At 40.5% G+C, this 20,693-nt stretch overlaps 1 protein-coding gene across 1 annotated transcript in view; it reads left to right on the forward strand.

Annotated features, from left to right (window-relative positions):
- The window catches only part of Tshr (thyroid stimulating hormone receptor), an 89,518-nt gene that overhangs the window by 45,025 nt on the left and 23,800 nt on the right, over positions 1–20,693 (forward strand). The window contains exons 2-6 of the mRNA XM_090344653.1: positions 1,248–1,319; positions 6,607–6,681; positions 15,896–15,970; positions 18,150–18,224; positions 20,432–20,509. Of these exons, the coding sequence (XP_090200779.1) occupies positions 1,248–1,319; positions 6,607–6,681; positions 15,896–15,970; positions 18,150–18,224; positions 20,432–20,509 (375 nt within the window). The remainder of the gene's footprint in view (positions 1–1,247; positions 1,320–6,606; positions 6,682–15,895; positions 15,971–18,149; positions 18,225–20,431; positions 20,510–20,693) is intronic.

Below are 20,693 nucleotides of genomic sequence, written 5' to 3' on the forward strand. Positions count from 1 at the left end.
ATTCTACCCCTAGGCCACACTCCCAAGCCCAGCTTTTTTTTCTTCTTTTTTTGAATGACAGAAACAATGAGTGTTTAACAAGCAAAGGCATTAAGGCTCTGAAATGCTTTATTAGAATTCTAAACAACCTCAAGAACATGAGAAATGATGATAATTAGAGAAATAGGAGCTATAATAAAGAGGATAATGTGAAAACTTAATAATGTTGTAAGGTGAGAAACCACATTTTGAGAGTTTGAATCTTGGAGCACCAGTGACTGCACGCTGGAGTCTCAAAGACCAGCAGCTAGCAAATAAACGAATCACAATTAGGAAACACACCAGAGAGGAAAGCAAGAACAAAAAAACAATACCAGCAAGCCGATTTAGCTCCAATGAAGAGCTGGAGTGGGACTCCATGATGACCAGAGAACAGCCAGGAGACAGAACACGAGACATGGAATGATGGTGCTTATGCTCATCTGGGCCTAAATAGGGCCAGGGCAGGGGGCAGGATCTCAGGAAACTCCCAGTCCCAAGTACTGGACTGGCAAATCTAAGAACCTATCAGCCAAGAGCTTCCCCCTCTCTCCAGGGATTCAGGCAAGCTCCTCACCTGACAGGAAGTGGCTTCACCTTCCCACACCTGAAGACAAGATGCCAGATCCTAGCTGGGCACTGTGGCTCACGCCTATAATCCTACCTACTCAGGAGGTTGAGATATGAGGATCAAGGTTCAAAGCCAGCCTGGGCACAAAAGGACCTGAGACTCTTATCTCCAGTTAACCTCTAGAAAACAGGAAGTGGGACTTGGCCCAAGGGTAGGGTGGTAGCCTTGAGCTGAAGAGCTTAGGGACAACACCCAGGCCCAGTATACAAGCCCCATGACCCACAAAAAAAAAAAAAAAAAAAAAAAAAAAAAAAGCCAGATCCTACCTCAACCATGTGACCAAGATGGCAGCAGACAGACCTGACCTCCTTATTTCAATAATTCATGAAAATAAATAAATACATAGGAACAAGAAATGAGAGCACTACAGATTACTACATGAAATTTGAAGGTTTATTTTCTGAACAAGTTTCCTTCTAATCCTTAACATGTTAGGTGAAAACATCATATATTTGTTTTTCATCAAATATTGTTCTTGATTATGTAGGGTAAAATGTATGCTTGAGGATTGTCATACTTCTAATAATATGATTGTTACAATTAAGATGAATTATTAGCAATGACTTGTGAGGACTAATTATGTAACTTCTTTTCATAGGAAGCTTATAGAGACTCATCTGAAAACGATTCCTAGTCGTGCATTTTCCAATCTTCCCAATATTTCCAGGATGTAAGTCATTTTTTTAATACAAGGAAAAGTTTGTAATGGTGATATATTACTTTCTAAATGTATTGTTCCAAGGAAAATCATAATTGTTGTACATGAAAAAGTCAATGACATCCACATTTTAATGTATTTGCAAATTCTATGAGCACAACGTTCACCTAATTTTGCCAAATGTCCACTTCCTAGAGGATTTAATCCTAAAGCAAATTTAAACTCACTTAGTCTTGACAGAGTAATCATTCTTGATGCATTTTAGTATATCTTAAAATGTGACAAAACATTAGCTGGGAATCCCTCCCATAAACAGGGTTCATATGCCTAGCTCTTATCTGTCTCTACTGGTTTCCAACTAATTCACTTTTTGTCAAAACGCAAATGATGTTTCCATACAGTCAAAATGTAGCAAATGGTTTCAGATGTTTGCTTACAAATCAAAGGACTTAAAGTAATTATAAATCATGGACTGGTAATATTGCCTATTGGTAGAGTGCTTGCCTAACATGCACGAAGCCCTGGGTTTGATTCCTCAGTACCACATAAACAGAAAAAGCCAGACGTGGTTCTGTGGCTCAAGTGACAGAATGCTAACCTTGAGCAAAAGAAGCTCAGGGACAGTGCCCAGGCCCTGAGTTCATGGCCCAGGATTGGCAAATAATAATAACAACAATAATCATAATGATAACAAAAGTAATAATTCTAAGTCTGAAAGACGGAATTGCTACACCTTCAGAATAAGGAGAAAAAGGAAGTAGAACAGTTTAACACATTTTGTATCCATATATAAAACAAATCAGCTCTTTATTTCATTTAACTGATTCTGTCAGTAATGTATGTAATTCAGTTTCTGGCTAAACTTATCCAATTTTGTGACCATCTATTGAATGCTTATTGTTTCAGTTCAGTCATTCCCCAATAGAGGTAATTCTGACATTGGACAATTTGGTTATCAAAACTGCAAGTTCCCATTTTCAAAAAAAGTAGGGAGCAGAAAAATATTTCTCCTTTTCTATTTCTCCCTATTTTAATCTATTACATTCAAGTAGATCCTTACTAGAAAAATGACAGCTTATGGGGAGAGAGGATCTTGCTTCTTGCCAGGGTATATGCCTAGTTTACCATGTTTGTGATAGCTAGAATTGCAGACACATGCCACTGTGCTCAGCTCTCTGTCAAGAAGGGGTCTTGAGTACTTTTCCTCCCTTGTTGGCCTCAAACTGCAATCCTTCCAATCTCACCCTCCCACATAGCAAGAATTTCAGTGCCCCAGCATTCAATTGCACTGATTGTATAGAAGATAGGTCTTACTTCCTGTCTGGCAGATGCTTGAACCACTCTGAGACTGTTTCAGGCTTCCCATCATATAGTATTGCAGGGGAATGCCCCTTTGTGATGGAGTCTTGTGGACTTTTCTGCCCAATGATCTTCCTGTTCTCAGCTTCCTAAATAGATAGGATTATAGGCAAAAGCCACTGGTGCCCAGTGCATTTTTTAAATGTGTATAGAAATCACTATTTTAATCTCACTGAATAAATGGTACCTAATTGTTTTCTGCACAACCAAACTAAAACAGTCTAATAGATGTATCTCCAAATTAAAGAAACTAGAACTTCAGTCTAATGATGTAGGCTGAATGACTTACTGAAACCTTATGAAAGTCTTAGACTTTTTTTTTTGCCAGTCCTGGAGCTTGAACTCAGGGCCTGAGAACTGTCCTTTGGTCTTCTCAAGGCTAGAGCTCTACCACTTGAGCCACAGCACCACTTCCAGCTTTTTTCTATGTGTATGGTACCTAGGAATCAAACCAGGTTTTTTGTGCATGCTAGGCAAGCACTCCACCACTAGGCCAAGCTCCTGGACCTTTATAAATCTTAACTAAGAAATTCAGCAGAAAATTTGGAGCAAGGGATTGCTGCAATTGACTGAAGCAAAATGGCAGACCAAAATCTTGCTCTTCTGATGGCTGTTTTATCCATGGTAAACCCCATGCAGTCTATAAACAATAAATTGGTCCTTTTAAATATGTTCCATTATTTCCTTTATGGTTGAGATATATTTGTTATCAAAGCAATTTATATGATGTTATAACCCTAAAGAGCCAAAGGATTAGGAAATCTAATAAACCAAAGGGTGCTTGTTTAGAGTATAGATAATTCAAAACAAAATCACAAGGCCATTAGAACACTCACAGTAACCATGATTTAAAAAAAAAACCAACAACTCAGACTGATTAACATTCTTTTTATCAACACTATATCAATTAAAACGTTTTGCTGGCAGATTCAATTCACGGTGGTTCTCGACCTTATCTCCACATTATCACACAGGAAGGATTTGAAGAATCAAAGTGCTTGATTCATCCTTTATAAATGCTGATTTAATTATCCAGTGTTTAAACATCCGTGTGCTTGACAAGCCCCCAGGTAGTTGAAGTGTATGTCCAGGATTGAGAATCTTGCTTTGTCTATGGATGGACACCATCCGTTAATCATTAATTTTCTCAAATGTCATAGACATCTCTTAATAGAAAATAATCATTGAATTTGACTTAGTCATTCTCATTACAAGATGGAATATAAGGTAAATGTTTGAAACATGATTGTTTTTGTATTCCTGAGGAGTTTCTTCTTTTTCCTCTCCTAGTACTTAAAATATTAATTTGAATTATCTTTTGCTTATACAAAGGTCAAGACAAATTGTGAGTTCTCAGCTTCATTTAAAAATCAAGAAGGAGCTGGGTGCAGGTGGCTCAAACCTATCATTTAGCTACTCAGGAGGCTAAGATCTAAGGATTGTGGTTCAAAGCCAGCCTGGCCACGAAAGACTGTGAGACGCTTATCAAAAAAACACCAGAAAACCAAAAGTGGCGCTGTGGCACAAGTGGTAGAGCGCTAAACTTGAGCTGAAGAGCTGAGGGACAGTGGCCAGGCCCAGAATTCAAGCCCCACAACTGACCAAAACCAAAAAAAAAAAAAAAAAAAAAATCAAGAAGTCTGATGGTGGTGGCTTATACTTACAATCCTAGCTATTCAGAGGGCTGAGATCTGAAAATTGTGGTGTGAAGCCTCCCTATGCAGAAAAGTCTATGAGACACTTATTTCCAATTAACCAACAAAAAAATGGAGGTAAAGGTATGACACAAATGGTAGAGCAACTTCCTTGGGCGAAGAAGCCAAGTAAGAGAGTGAGGCCCTGGTAACTGTGCATTCGTACACACACACACACACACACACACACACACACACACACACACACATATGCAAAAATCAAGGAGGGAGGTCGTAAGAGCATATGTAATCATCACTCTGTGTAATATTCCACTAGACAATTGTTTTTATCTTCCTCCTCTTTGAAATGACATTACTAATTCTGTTCTATTACGATCTCCATTTTAAATGGTTCTTATTCATTCTAATCCTCTTTTCTAATGCTTTCATTTGTGTTACCTTTGTTTATTCACGTAACATGTTTACCAGGAATCTACTACACATTTCTGTACTTTCATCACTGTCAAGCTATAAAAACAGTTCCGGTGCCCCTTAATGGACAAATGGATCAAGAAAATGTGTCATATGTGCGTAATGGAGTTTTTACTCATCCATTAGAATAATATAACATCATTGACAAAGAAATGAATGGACCTGTGTAAAATATGTTGACTAAAACAAGTCAGGCCCTGGGAAACAAAGAATACGTGTTTTCTCTCTAGGGAAGAGAGAACTAATTCACAAATGTGCAAGTAAACAAACATGGGCTTGTATGAAAGCATACACAATTATATTAACCAGAGTATGATATTTGCAGGAGAGAATTCAAAAGGTGTAATTCCTTAGAAAAATGATCTCACAGTCCAGCAAAATGAACACCAGGAAACAAACTGATTCTTGAAAGGTGTGGGAAGGGAGAGCCCGGGACCAGAGGTAAACAAATGCAGAGAGGAAGTGAGGGAAGGTGGTCATAACGTTCCAATACATATTCTATAAAACTAGGAAAATGGAGGAGAGGGGGTTGGGGAGAGATAGGGAGACTGATGAAAAGTGTTGTACGTATAAACTGATTTATTGAATGCTAACTCCTCTATACACTACTTTAAAATAGTACTACAGGGCTGGGAGTTTGCCTAGTGGTAAGAGTGCTTGCCTAGCATGCATGAAGACCTGGGTTCGATTCCTTGGTACCACGTACATAGAAAAAAAAGCTGAGGCTCAAATGGTAGCGCTCTTGCCTTGAGAAAGTCCAAGGACAGTGCTCAGGCCCTGAGCTGAAGCCCAGGACTGGCCAAAAAAAAAAAATAGTACTACATACCATGAACTAGAAAAACCACTGATGATTCAGTAGTGAAAACCAGACACAGAATTTATTTTTTTATATTTAAAGTTATTTTCTCTTTTTTTATATGCACTAAGAATTTGATCCTAAAACTGGCTCAAATATTTTGTTGAAATGCAGACACAGAATTTCTACTCTAACAGGATAATATGAATCAAATATCATCCAACCCACTGGAAATGTTCATGGTAATACAGTTAGCAAAAGGAGGAGTTTGTGTTGCTACAAGGATGCAGCATGAGAATTTCAACCTCATCAAGAAGTTGGGAGAAAGCTGAAAGAAGTGACAGTTGAGACCCTAAGAGGAAAAGAAAATAAGTTATTGGGAAATTAACAATTTCAGCATAGCTGGGAGAATGGATGTGGGTGGTGCTTTTTACATGATCTAGGAAGCTCCAGACAAAGAAGTTTTATCAAAAACAGTATACACCAAGTTCACATATAGTGACTCATGCCTGTAATCCTAGATACTCAGGAGCCTGAGATCTGAGGATGATGATTCAAAGCCAGCTCAGGAAAGAAAGTCTGTGAGACATTTTATCTCTAATAAATTACCAAGAGGACAAAAGTGATGTGGTGGTGGGAAGTGGTAGATTGCTAGGCTTGAGCAAAAAAGTTCAGGGACAGTGTCCAGTCCCTGAGTTCAAGCCCCATCCAGGAGCTGGTAGCTCAAACCTGTGATCCTATTTAGGAGGCTAAGATCTGTAAATCAAAAAATCAAAGCCAGCCCATACAGGACAGCCTGTGGATCTTATCTCTCATGAACCTGCTTAAAGCAGAAGTAGAGGTGTGATTCAGGATAGCAAGCACCAGCCTTGAGTTGAAGAAACTAAGGGAGAGCACCCTGGCCCTGAGTTCAAGCCCCAGTGCTGGAAAAAATATTATATACACACATATGTACATATGTATAGGCATATTTCTACTTTGAAATGCTAACTTTCTACTTTATTTTTTTGACATTCAGCTACTTATCTATAGATGCAACTCTGCAGCAGCTGGACTCACATTCCTTCTTCAATTTGAGTAAGATGACTCACATGTAAGTACAAGGAAAAGTGCAGCAATGGCTCATCCTCAACAGTCCATCCGGGGGCTCAGGATGGAATGGAAGCTGGTTTCTGAGTCATAAATCAAAACTTGTGCCCTGGGAATTTGGTCTAGTGGTAGAGTGCTTGCCTAGCACGCACAAAGACCCAGGTTCAATTCCTCAGTAACACATATGTAGAAAAAAGCCAGAAACTGGGCCAAGAGTTTAGCCTGAGTTCAAGCCCCACGACTAGCAAAAAAAAAAAAAAAAAGCCAGAAGTGGTGCTGTGGCTCAAGTGGTAGATCTCTAGCCTTGAGAAAGCCCAAGGACAGTGCTCAGGCCCTGAGTACAAGCCCCAAGACTGCTGCTAAAAAAAAAAAAAAAAAAAAAAAAAAAACAACCACAACAAAAAAAAAACTTGTACTTTCTTTCTGGCTCATGAAGTCAGGCTACATGCACCCTCCACATACATGGAAAAGAAATGTCTGATTTATGCACAGTTCATGGGAGTCCTGAATCCACAGGTAGCTATTAGCTTCTCTACTGTGAAATCTTACCAAGTCATATTTCTGTTTCCTAATTAAGGGGAAAACAGTAGTTCTACGGCCTCTTGTACCAGGCTCTGGAGTCAGGTAGGTACTCTGTATAGACTTACTGGTTCACTTACATTCACACTAGTAAAGTTTGATGGCACCATTATGATAAAATAAATAACAATGGAAAAAATAGGACTTATAAAGTTGGCATTTGTTTCCCAGTCATGGGAGTTTTACATATAATTAGAATGGATTAACATAAATGGAGTGAGACCAAGTTAAGCAAAGAGGACAAGAAGTGACCAAGAATCCATCAATTGTGCAACTTGGAGGAGTAGGCCTTTAGCGTGGAGAGTTTTTAGAGGACATTCTTCCAAATCATACTAATGAAATATTAATAACAAATAACAAAAATACTATCCATCTGAAGTGTGTGGTACATTTTGGATACTGTATTAAACTTATATACTTTAATTTTCCAAAAAAAAAAGCCAAGAAAAGGAGATTGTTACTTTCATTGTATTAATCAAACCTCTAAATAACTAAGAGGCTAACTGTACTAACTGTATTTTCTCTAGCCATTCAGTTACTAAAATAAAATGTTCAGGAAGTGGCACAGTGGCTCAAGGGGTAGGGGTGGTAGCCTTGGCTGAAATACTCAGGGACAGTGCTCAGGCCAGAGTTCAAGCCCCACAACTTACAAAACTAACTAAATAAATATAAGAATTTAAAAAATAAGTTTTAAAATACAATGTTCATCCTACAAAATTCTGAATCAAAAATTCTTACAACCAGGCATGGTAGCTCACGCCTCTAATTCTACCTACTCAGGAGGCTGAGATCTGAGGATCAAAGTTCAAAGCCAGCCCTGGCACAAAAAGGACCTGAGACTCATCTCCAATTAGCATCTAGAAAATGGGAAATGGAGCTTGGCTCAATGGTAGGGCCATAGCCTTGAGCTGAAGAGCCCAGCAACAGCACCAGGTTGAGTTCAAGCCCTATGACCCACATAAAAAAAAAAAAAATTCTCCCACTATAACATGGTGCCTTCCACAGTACCAAAGCCAAAATTTTGTTCCCAAATGATGGTATGTTAACATACATCATCAGAATAACCGTTAATCCTAGAATACATAGAGGTTACACAAATTGAAGCAGGAGTAGAAGCTAGGAACTGGCTGAGAGCTAGGTTTTAGGTTAATATTCTTATTCGGTTCCATTTTCAGCAATATAATATTATTGTGCTGTATTTCTTAAAATTCCAATTACGCAGGCTGGAATAACCCCTCGTCCTTTCAGGTATCTTACTCCATAATCAGTCTCCATGAGGCAGTATGAAGCTTTCTCATTTTGCTTGGCCCTTTGTGCTCAGAAAATAATCACCAGAAGTCTGGTGCTGAGTATTTTAAACTACTGGCCTCAAAAGCAGCATCTGACTCTCTCTTGCCCTGTCTCCCACCCTCTTTTCTCTCCTGAAGAAAGCATAGAAACCAGCACTGTCTCCCCAAAGTGGAAGAAACTAGAACCTCTCTAGACAGCCATAAAACCAAGAAATGTTATTCAAGCCTTCCTCCAACTTTCTGTGTAGGAGAGAGCCATGAAAACAAAACAAACAAACAAACAAACAATATATATATATATATATATATATATATATATAAAGCCGGGCACCCATAATCCTAGTGACTCAGGAGGCTGATATCTGAAGATCAAGGTTCAAAGCCAGCCTAGGCACAAAAGGACCTGAGACTCTTATCTCTAGTTAACCTCTAGAAAACAGGAAGTGGGGCTTAGCTCAAGGGTCGGGCAGTAACCTTGAGCTGAAGAGCTCAGGGACAGCGCCCAGTCCAAGTTCAAGCCCCATGACCCACAAAATAAAATAAAAATAAATAAATAAATAAATAAATAAAAGTGTGGTCTAGTGGTAGAGTGCTTGCCTAGCATACACAAACCCTAGGTTTGATTCCTCAGTACCACATAAACAGAAAAGGCAGAAAGTGGTGCTGTGGCTTACGTGGTAGAGCGCTACCCTTGAGAAAGCTCAAAGACAGTGCCCAGGCCTTGAGTTCAAGCCCTAGAACTGGTAATAAATAAATAAATAATCAATTTATTTTATTTATTTATTTATTTTTGGCCAGTCCTGGGCTTGAGCTCAGGGCCTGAGCCCTGTCCTTGGACTTTCTCAAGGCTAGAGCTCTACCACTTGAGCCTCAGCACCACTTCCCGGCTTTTTTCTATGTATGTGGTACCGAGGAATCGAACCCTGGGTCTTCATGCATGCTAGGCAAGCACTTTAACCACTAGGCCAAACTCCCGGCCCCTAGATAATCATTTTAAAAAAAGTCCTTGACCTGCATGTGTGATGGTAGTTCCTAAGACTTTTTGTCCCAGAGAGATCCTGCCCCTTATTTGAGATGAAGAAAATACCATTTGGAAATGTGGAGGAAAATCTGAACAGACAGGCTTTACTAGTTACCTCCCTCAGTCTGTCACCTTTACATCATGTCTGTTTATCCAGTCACACTGTACAAGGCTGTCCATTATTCTCTGGATCTAAGCATTAAAATGGACAGTTTCTCCTGAATTCTTAAGGCTTTCTTTCAGAAGGCTCTGATGTCACGGAAAACTTTGATTAGTGTAGACTTCTCAGGCTCTTGTTAACCTTTTTGTTGTTGTTACATGGGAGTTGGCCCTGACATCCCTAGCTTGCACACCTTTACCCACCTATTGCCTCATCTTAAGTTTGCAAGTGAAATGCCTCTAGGCTTCATTATTGCCCTCTAGTTGTTTCTCAGCTTGGTGTGGTTCTGATCAGGTTGTAGGAAAACATCTCTAAAGATGAGAATCACGGGGTCGGGAGTTTGGCCTAGTGGTAGAATGTTTGCCTAGCATGCACAAAGACCCAGGTTCAATTTCTTGGTGCCACATACAAGAAAAAGACAGGAGTGGTGCTGTGACTCAAGGGGTAGAGCTCTAGCCTTTAGAAATCCCAAGGACAGTGCTCAGGTCCTGAGTTCAAGCCCCAGGACTGGCAAAAAATAGATAAACAATGATGAGAATCATAGCTAAGTGCTATAATCTAAAGTCTACTGAATAACTGAGGTGGGATGCAGAAACGAGGAATGTAAGGAATTAAATCAGTTTCTGGAAAACTCCGTAACAGTAGCGTGCTCCTTTTCTTCCTCTTTCCCCTTAAACTCCCTCATCTCTCTCAACTGTTTCCCCATATTGTTTGAGAAACACTAGGGAACTAAAGGTTTGCCAAATGCTAGGTTTTTGATCAAGTCTATTTCTCTGATTATGTATCTGACTGAGAATTAATGTTTCTCAGAAGAAGAAAAAAGTTCAGAATCTAGAAAAAATGATGATAAAAAGAACCGAATTACTGATATGTGAATTTGTGATCACACTGTAGGCTGGACATCAACATTGTACTTGTCTAAATGTTCAGTTTTAGTTGAGAGTTGATAAAGGGGAATTAATAATGTAAGACTTTTCATTATGACAAATGGTCTTCTTGAAACATAATTTTGAAGATAGGGGAATACTGTATCTGAAGTTACAAGATCTAGGTTGAAGCCCAGTGTTGCCACTAACTGGAAGACTCGGTGACCGAACCTTTGTATGTGTGTCTTTGTTGTTTGTCTGCAAGGTAAAGAGGATGCTTACTGCTTCACTTAAGGCTATGCTCTTCTTTTCCCATTGGTAGGACTTACTCATAAGAGAGAAGTACAGTTTCCTTCTACTTTGAAGTCTTCCTAGAAGGAGATTTTCTGATTAGGAAGCTTTAATATTATCAGATAAATAGCCAATCCCAAAGGAAAAGATACCCTAAATAATATATCTGGTACTGTACATTGTACAGATTTTTCTTAAAACATAGTATTATTACTATTTGTTTGCAATTTAAAGTTTGGATGGTTTGGTGTGATGTGAGTGTGTGTGTGTGTGTGTGTGTGTGCATATACACACACATATGCACACGCACATACACACCCCATTACTGGAGCTTTAACTCAGACCCCATGCATTGTCCTTTAGCTTTCTTACTTAACATTTGCACACTGTCACTTGAACCAAAGATCTACCATTTTTTGATGGTTAACTGGAGGTCAGAGTCTTATGGACTTTCCTGTCCTGGCTGTCTCTGAACTGTGGTCTTCAGATCTCTGCCCCCTGAGTTGCTAGGATTACAAGCATGAGCCACCAGCATCTGGTGTTTTTGCTTGTTTCTTCTGGATTTTGTTGTTTGCTTTTGCCTGCCTTTCCTTTTTTTTTTTCCTCCAGTCCTTGAACCACGTAAAACAAAAAGTAAAATTTTAATTTTCTTTGCTTTCCTGTAGGAGAAATAATCACTATAAACCATGTGCTCTATATTTAAAGAATTTTATCCAGCTTATTGTTTTAGTTTGGATGGATACATTTTGATAAGAAATACACATTCTATAAGAAGCCAATGCTGGTGATAGAGCACTAGCCTTGAGCAAAAGGGATAGTGCCCAGACCAACGAAAAGAAAAGAAAAGAAATAAGAAGAAAAAATGTGCAATAACCCTTAGGCAAGTGATACTCACGTCTTGCTTAAGAAACAGTACTGGAGATGGGTGAGACATCTCCTAACTTTTCTCCTGAGAGGTTTTGTAGCCCTGATCTCCAGCCCTCCATTCTTTCTGTCTTTGAAAGGGTTACACTTCCTGCATTTGTATCTTACATTTTCTATCTGCATTTAGCTGATCTCTTGGTAGTCTATGCTTACTTCACTGCTTCCTTGTTTCAAGGGAGATTTTTGAAATTTCACACTTTAGAGCAAGTGTTGAGCTGACTGTCTTCTCACGTCAGAAAACAGCTTCTTTTCTCTGCTTATGGTCTCTCTCTCTCTCTCTCTCCTTCCCTCCTTCTCCCTCCCCCTCTCTCCCCCACCCCCCTTCTCTCTCCCTCTGCCTCTGCCTCTCTGCTTCCCCTCAAAAATCCATCTTCTGTGTTTCTTTTCTTTCTTGCCTGCAGTCTTGCTCACTCCTTTCTCCTTTTCCAGGCCCTGTGTCAGTTGCCAGCCTTTTTTACAGGATGATGATTTCCCTTTTACCTTCTAAAGCTCACTCTGTGGGCGGCATTTACTCTCATTGTGACATTCACTCGGGCCACTCGTCCACTTGTTCAAACATTATCACTTATGGGGCAGTCTTCCAGATGACAAAACGCAGTCCATTTCCAAACTCTCTTATTTTCCATTTATTTATCTGGGACAGCAGCTGGAACCCTCTTCCTTTTTTTTTTTAAATTGTTATTTGTTTTGTTTTTGCTAGTCCTGGGGCTTGAACTCAGGGCCTGAGCACTGTCCTTGGACTTTCTCAAAGCTAGAGCTCTACCACTTGAGCCACAGCACCACTTCCAGCTTTTCTTGTTTTCTATGTATGTGATACAGAGGAATGAAACCCTGGTCTTCGTGTATGCTAGGCAAGCGCTCTATCACTAGGCCAAACTCCCGGCCCCATGGAACCCTCCTCTTGTAATGGAAAGTTTTGGCAAGAAGGTGATTGCTAATCTGGGAAAGAGACAGGGCCACCTCCCTAGAACAGAAGACCCTAGGACTTTCTGTTTTAAAACTAGGATAAGAAGTAAAGGTTGGGTTAAAGAGGAGGAGGGTCTTGGTTGGATAAAATCATGCCTTCATAATCTAGGATTAACAGTGATAATAGCAAGGTGACAATTTGGTGGTGTTGTTCAGTGCTGGGGATCAAACCCACGGCCTCGTGTGTGGTAGACTAGTGTTGATGCCTGAGTAACATCCCAGCAAAGGCAAGGTTAACATGAAGAATGAAGGGCTAAGTGAGTAGTTCTAACAGCCTTGATGTAAACACTTGATTCTTTTAGTGGAAACACTCACAGGTCTTTCAAGAAACTCCTATAATGGCCAACACAATGGCTCTGACTATAGTCATCGCTCTTGCTCAGAAAGTGAGAAATAGGAAGAATCACTGCTCCCAGTCAACTGAGCAAAAAGTCAGTGAGACCTCACCTCATCCAGTAAGCCAGCTACATCGGAGGTTGGCGGTAGGAAGATCATAGTCCAGGCTAGTTAAAGTGAAGCCCTACTTGCAAATTAAGAAAAAAAATTTAAAAAACAGCTAGGGTTATGACTCAAGTTCCAGAGCACTAGTAGTGGTGAAGACCTGAGTTCAAATCCCAGGATTATCTTTTTAAAAGTTCCTGTAAACTGGGCACCGTGGCTCATGCCTGTAATCCTAGCTACTCAGGAGGCTGAGATATAAGGATCACAGTTCAAAGCCAGCCTGGGCATGAAAGACTCTTATCTGCAATTAACCACCAGACAACCAGAAGTGGCACTACGGATCAAGTGGTAGAGTATTAACCTTGAGCTGAAGAGCTCAGGGACAGTGCCCAGACACAGAGTTCAAGTGCTAGAACCAAAAGAAAAAAAAAGTTCCTGTACTTAACAATGAAGTTATTTGTCTAGATTAGAGTTACCTGGGTTAATACAGTTATTTGATGAGTAAAATGGACCAGTAAGGTTAGTTCTTATGTGTAGTAAACTATGTGTGTAGGGAGAAGGGGAAATGGATGATCTCTATTGTCAGAGATCATTCCCACCTTTCTTTTCCAAGGTCTAGTTCAGAGGCAGTGTGCTTAGTTGACATTTTTAACCTACTGGGTTTTAAATGTTTTTAATGCTGATGTACAGAGGGGTGACAGTTATATAAGTCAGGTTAAGAGTAGGGTTTTTTCCCCGAACAATGTCACTCCTCACATTCTCTCCTAGAGTTTCCTGCCTATCTCGCACACAAATTGCATAGTTCATTTTGAACATACTGTCCAGTGAGTACCACTGCAGCATTTGTTTATCCTTTGTCTCTTCATTCCTGTCCTTCCCCATATACTTCCAAAGACACACATATGAGCAAACAAGACAAAAAGAAAAGAAAATGGTACAAAAGAAAAAATCCTCTTGTTTCCGTTTCCTGGAATTCATTTCCAAAACTCTTTACTTCATATGATCCGATGCACATGGACTCTGTACCACTCTGTTCTGCTCCTAAGCATATCCTCGCTTGGCCATGCTATGTGTACCTAGCAGAGTTTTAAAACCTGTTTTGTAAAAACATTGAACATCTTCAACTCCAAGTCCTTGGTGTCTGTTCCAGCTTCCACTGAGCTTGTAGGAATGACAAAAATGAAAACATAATTTGCAGAAAGCTTTTAGCTACAGGAAGGCCACATAGCAAACCCTTTACAGAGGAAGAATCTTCAGGAAGATGCACTGCTATTATACCTCTTGCATACAGGTTGTAACCAAGGTGTGAGGAAACTACACCTCAAAGTGCCCCAAACCTATCCAAAGTCCTGTAGCCCAAAGTAGCAGAGCCGAGATTCAATCTCAGGTCCACCTGATTCTTCAGCAGTGAAAAAGAGCAAACTTCTAATACGTACTACAACATGGATGAAACCCAAAGACGTCAAGCTAAAGGAAAAGAAGAAAACACCAGAGATCTCCTGTGATTTCATGTATAGGCAGTGTCCAGATATGGCAAATTTGTAGAGATAGAAAATAGGGACAAACAGTAATAGATTACTTAGCATGCACAAGGCCCTGGGGTTGAATCCCAGAACTGTAAAGAGGAAGAAAACAAAGAGGAAGAGGAGGGGAAAATAAGACAAAAAGAAAAGAGTTCACTGATCAGTGATTTCCAGGCATGAGATAGGGAACCAATATTAACTGCTAACATATGTATGGTTACTTTGGTGACGTTAGTAAATGTGATTCAATTGTAGACTTACAATAAATGAACTTTGATGAACTTTGTGGAATGTAAATTTTCCTTCCATAAACTAGTGTTAAGAACTACAGAAGTCAGATCCTAAGCTTTTTGATTGGCGCCATCAAACTGAGCCCAGAGATCAAGTATCAGAGACATGTATAAGGAAAAAGGCACTAGATCTTACTAGGATTCTTATATATACTTTCTTTTAAGCTTTTTGACCAATCCACATGCATTCAGCAGGTTTAATTTGTGCAGTGACAGTTCATTACTAACAGTGACATATTTCATGAGAGCTAATTGCAATCTTGATCAGCATACATATAAATATATACACATAAACATGTACCTCTAAATAAATACTATGTAAATCACGGATACTTAGAATATCACAATGTTTATGCTGGTGTCTTACATTACTGACATTCATTTTGTCCTCTGCATCTAAAATAGCAACTACCATACCTCACTACTCCTTTTGCAAGACTCTCAACCATCCAATGACTCACTTAACCTTCCACTCCAGGGCCTCATGGTCTTGGCCAGGGTGCTGGCTATTATTATTATTATTAATGATAATTATCCTCAAAACTCCTCAAGCCATCAGAGCAGGAACAACATTTTGGGTTCTTTTGTTCCTATCTAAATCCAAAAGGGAGGAAAATTAAACACTCTCTGAAACGCCAGTGGAGACGAACGTAGTCTGTGAATTCAGATGGACTGAGAAATCAAGTCACTGAAGCATGAAGGGCACAACCATTATGTTCCTTTCAGAATTCTTATGCATGAAGGTAATTACTAGAGCACAATAATCACTCAACAATGCAGATAGGCCCATACATCTCCAGGATTTTGTGAAACCTCATTTATGTGGATTGCTAGAATCTGGTGATTGTGCCTCTTCTGTCTTTTACAGAGAAATCCGGAACACCAGAAGCTTAACTTCCATAGACCCCGATGCCCTGAAAGAGCTCCCCCTCCTGAAGTTCCTGTAAGTGTAACTCCTTTCTCCTTCCAGCTTCTTTCTTTGGAGAATTTTAATGTTAATATCCTCTAGTAAGGTCCCTGGGATGAGGGTCGTTTTAATGATGCATGGCTTCAGTCACTTCTCAATGGGCAATGTATTAGATGAAGTAGTGCCCATATTAGAAATCTATTCAAAGCCAGATGCTGGTGGCTCACACCTGTAATCCTAGCTACTCAGGAGGCTGAGATCTGAGGATTATAGTTCAGAGCCAGCCCGGGCACAAAAAATCCGTGAGACTCTTGTCTCCAATGAACCACCAGAAAACTGGAAGTGGCACTGTGGCTCAAGGGGTAGAGCGCTAGCCTTGAGCTGAAGAGCTCAGGGAGAGTGCTCAGACCCCAGAGTTCAAGTACTATGACCACAGGAGGGGAAAAAAAACTTTTCAAAAACATCAGCACCAATAGACCTACTTTAAGAAACAAAAAGGAGAAAATGACCCTGTAAGATATATAGTTTTAAAGTGTGAGATCACAAGCAAACAGGAAACAAATGCTTGAGCAGTAAGTAATTGGTCAATTCTGTTTGGAAATAGGTACTGAAGCAATATGAGGGTGGCAGTTACACAGGGGGAGAAGGTTTAAAATTGATAAAGTTTAGTCTTTCATAAGTGAGGGAACAAAAACAGCAGGGACAACCCTTGTGCGTTGCTTTAGTCAGAACTTATGAGCTGGCCATGAGAGAAGGGAACCCAAGCATTGTCATTTTGCTTCATCTTTATGCTGTACTACAGTTAAGTGTTTATACCACATTCTGTGCAACTTTTCATCTGGACATTTCTTTTTTTTTTTTTTTTTTTTTTTTTTTTGCCCCTTTCTCTTTCTGGCCCCGCTCGCTCTGGCCCCGCTAGGCCCCCTTTCTAGCTCAGGCCCCGCTCGCTCCGGCCCCGCTCGCTCCGGCCCGGCTAGGCCCCCTTTCTAGCTCAGGCCCCGCTCGCTCCTGCCCAGCTCGCTCCGGCCGGCCCCGCTCGCTCCGGCCTGGGTCACTCCCGCACGCTCCGGCCCCGCTCGCTCCGGCCACCACTCGGTTGGGCTCAGTTCACTTCAGCTCAGCTCGCTTCTTTCGCTCTCTGTTGCCGTCGCAGTCTTGTCTCTGCCACTTTTCCGGCTTGGTTGTGTCTCGTCTCTGCCACTTCCGGCTTGGTTGTGTATGTGGGATACCGAGGAATCGAACCCGGGTCTTTGTGCATGCTAGGCAAGCACTTTAACCGCTAGGTCAAACTCCCGGGCCCTCATCTGGACATTTCTTTTTCCTAAGTGACACAAACTTTTCTTCGGGGGGAAGCTATGGTCTTTGAAATGTTCCTTCCTTTCCTGAACATGTTATTAGATGTTGCCACTACTCACAGGTCACTGCTGTAAGAAGTCATTCAAGCCTGGCACTGTAATCCTAGATAATCAGGAGGCTGAGATCTGAGGATCGAGGTTCAAAGCCAGCCTGAGCACAAAAAGCCTGTGAGACTCCAATTAACCTCTCAAAAACTGGAAATGGCTCTGTGGCTCAAGTAGTAGAGTGCTAGTCTTGAGCTGAAGACCTCAGTGACAGTGCCCAGACCTCAAATTCAAACTCCACAACTGCCAAATAAAATAAAATAAAAATAAAGAAATAAAATAAAGAAAAAGTCATTCTTAGCACAATAACGCAACCAAATGTTTATCTCTGAACAAGAAAATCTGACTGCGGTTAGTAATCCTGTGTCTCTCCCATCCTCCTGCTTCTTTCTCCCATCTCACCCCATGCACACACACATTGTCTTCCATTTAAAACAAAGAAATCTCTCACCACTCCCATGTGCATGCATACACGCATATGCATACACACACACACACACACACACACACACACACACACACACACACAGAAACTACAATTCCTATTTCTAGGAATTCCACTGTCTTCAAAAAGACCCTGGTGCATTCTAAGCTCATTGAACATATTGATCCTGGATTCAATTTTTGTGCCTTGAAAGGGCACTGTCGCATCCCACAGAGGGAACTTTCTCACAGTCACTCAGAAATTGAAGAGGATATTTAGGATTTCACTGCAGAAGGACTTCTGAATCCCCACTTTTCAGCCAATACATTTTTCTACTTCATATCTAATTTCTTACCTAAAACCTTTCCTTTTTTTTAAAAATATAATTTAGTGGCATTTTCAACACTGGACTTCGAATATTCCCTGACCTGACCAAAGTTTCTTCCACTGATGTATTCTTTATACTGTAAGTATGCACAACATACTTTGGTACTAGTTTGATTGTCACTGACAAGAAGTAGAGGGTAGCCATGGAGATGGGCTAAAACCAAGTAAAGCACAACCTCCAAGGAAGAAAGAGCACTCGGCGATGGCTGAAGGAAGATGGGACTGAGAAATGACATTGGGATTAAACAAGTGGGCTACTAGTGATTCTAATAAGAACACTGTCCAGAGAGTGCTAGGAGTGGGCAAAAGAGAAAATTTGAATAGGTAAATTAAAGAACTCTTCTGAGAAGTTTTGCTATCAAAATGCAGAAAAACATGCCTGACACTAGTGGCCCATGCCTGCAGTCCCAGCTACTAAGGAGGCTGAGATCAGAAGACTATAGTTCAAAGCCAGCCAGAATAGAAAAGTCTGTGAGACTGTTAACTCTAATTAAACAAAAAAAAAAGCCAGAAATGGATGTAGGTGTCAAACACAGAGCCTTAGATACTACACAATTGCTTCTACCACCAAACCTCATCCCCAGAGCATTTTATTTTCAGATGAGACAAATTATGGAATGTTTGATGAAAATAGTTAAAAATAGGGATCATCAATAGTTATAATGACATTTTATTTGTCAAGCCCCAGTCCTGGGGCTTGAACTCAGGGCCTGAGCACCATCATTGGGCTTTGTCAGGACTGGTGCTCTGCCACTTGAGCCACAGCACCACTTCTAGCTTTTTCTGTATATGTGTTACTGAGGAATTGAACCCAGGGCTTCGTACATACAAGGTGAGCACTCTACCATTAGGCCATGTACCTGGCCCCTTGTCATTCATAGACTTTTTTTGCCAGTCCTGGGCTTTATCTCAGGGCCTGAGCACTGTCCTTGGGCTTTCTCAAAGCTAGAGCTCTACCACTTGAGCCACAGCACTGCTTCCAGCTTTTCTTTTTTTTCTACGTATATGGTACTGAGGAATGAAACTCTGGTCTTCGTGCATGCTAGGCAAGCACTCTACCACTAGGCCAAACTCCCAGCCCCATTCATAGACTTTTAAATCACTTTTCCAACATATTCCAGTTCATTACATTTGCTCCACTCACCACTTTATATAAGTTATTATTTTTTAGTCAATAAACCAGGAAACTGAGGAACATAAAACCTACATGATTTTTGTCTGAGCCAAGTTCAATGGAGCAGCCAAGAGTCATATTTAAGCTGGTGGGTGACTCACATCTATAATACTACTAATTATTTAGGAAGCTGAGATATGAGGATATCCATTCAAAGCCAGCCAGTGCAGGAGAGGCTATGAAACTCTTCTCTTCAATGAACCACCAAAAAGCCAACAGTGAAGCAGTGGCTAAAAAGCCAAGAATGGAGCTGGGTTCAAGTGCAAGAGCACCAGTCTTGAGCAAAAACTAAGGAGTAGCACCACCCAGGCCATAAGTTCAAGCTCCAGTACCAACATGTCACACACACACACACACACACACACACACACACACACACACACACACACAGAGGAAAGTAAAGAAAAATGAGTCATAGTCAAACTACTTACTTGTTCCAGTGCTTTTAGTAGTGTCCCCAGTCCTTTCCCAAACCCTATGTATGATACAGATCTGCATACATAATTGTACAGACCTTGGGGGGAGGGGAGAATGCAGATGCAGGGAGAATTACACAGATAGAGTTCATCCAACAGACTCAAAAACATGTGCACTGATAAGACCCAACTCTTAGATTCTTCTAACAAAGCAAACAAACCCCTCTGTGCTACAGATAAGGTCAGTAAGACATGTAAGCAATCTTCCAGGAACAAGTCTGGCACAGAAAGGCTCTCAAGGGCAGTTCCACAAGAGAGGATGCTTTAGTAACACTCATGAAATGAAATCCATTGATCCCTTTCTCCTGCCCTTTCTATTGATAGAAAACTCCAGTGGCTATGGACAATGTGTTTCAGACTCAGAAGTCTCTGAGAACCTTTTACTTCTCTTGAGTTGAGGAGTGAGTCAAGGACCTCGCCTCACACCCAAAGCTTGTGAGCTTACCACACATGGCATATAAATCTAAGATAGCTCTCATCACTTCGAACCAATACCACTAGTTAAAAGGCATCGGTGAAACTGGAAAATGAATATAATAATGCTGCATTATGTCAGGTTATTTATTTAAAGTGTCCTTGTGTAACAAGAGCCGTTTCCCTGCATTTTCCAAGTGTTTTCATCCCTCTCTCTTTCAGTGAAATCACAGACAATCCTTACATGACTTCCATCCCCGTGAATGCATTTCAGGGACTATGCAATGAAACCTTAACGCTGTGAGTATTGCTGATTTCATTCCTACCAACAACTGAGTTTTTCTAGGGCCACTGCCTAATTTCACAGACCACCCAAGGACCCATATTTACCATAAAATATGTACTCTATAGTCAACAAAGGGATTCTGTAATTAATTAAGACTATTTGGCTTTGTGTTGTGATACTCTGTGGAACACTGTTTTA

The sequence above is a fragment of the Megascapheus bottae genome, chromosome 14 (assembly GCF_031878675.1).
Source record: "Megascapheus bottae isolate mThoBot1 chromosome 14, mThoBot2.hap1, whole genome shotgun sequence".
Classification (NCBI taxonomy): Eukaryota; Metazoa; Chordata; class Mammalia; order Rodentia; family Geomyidae; genus Megascapheus; species Megascapheus bottae.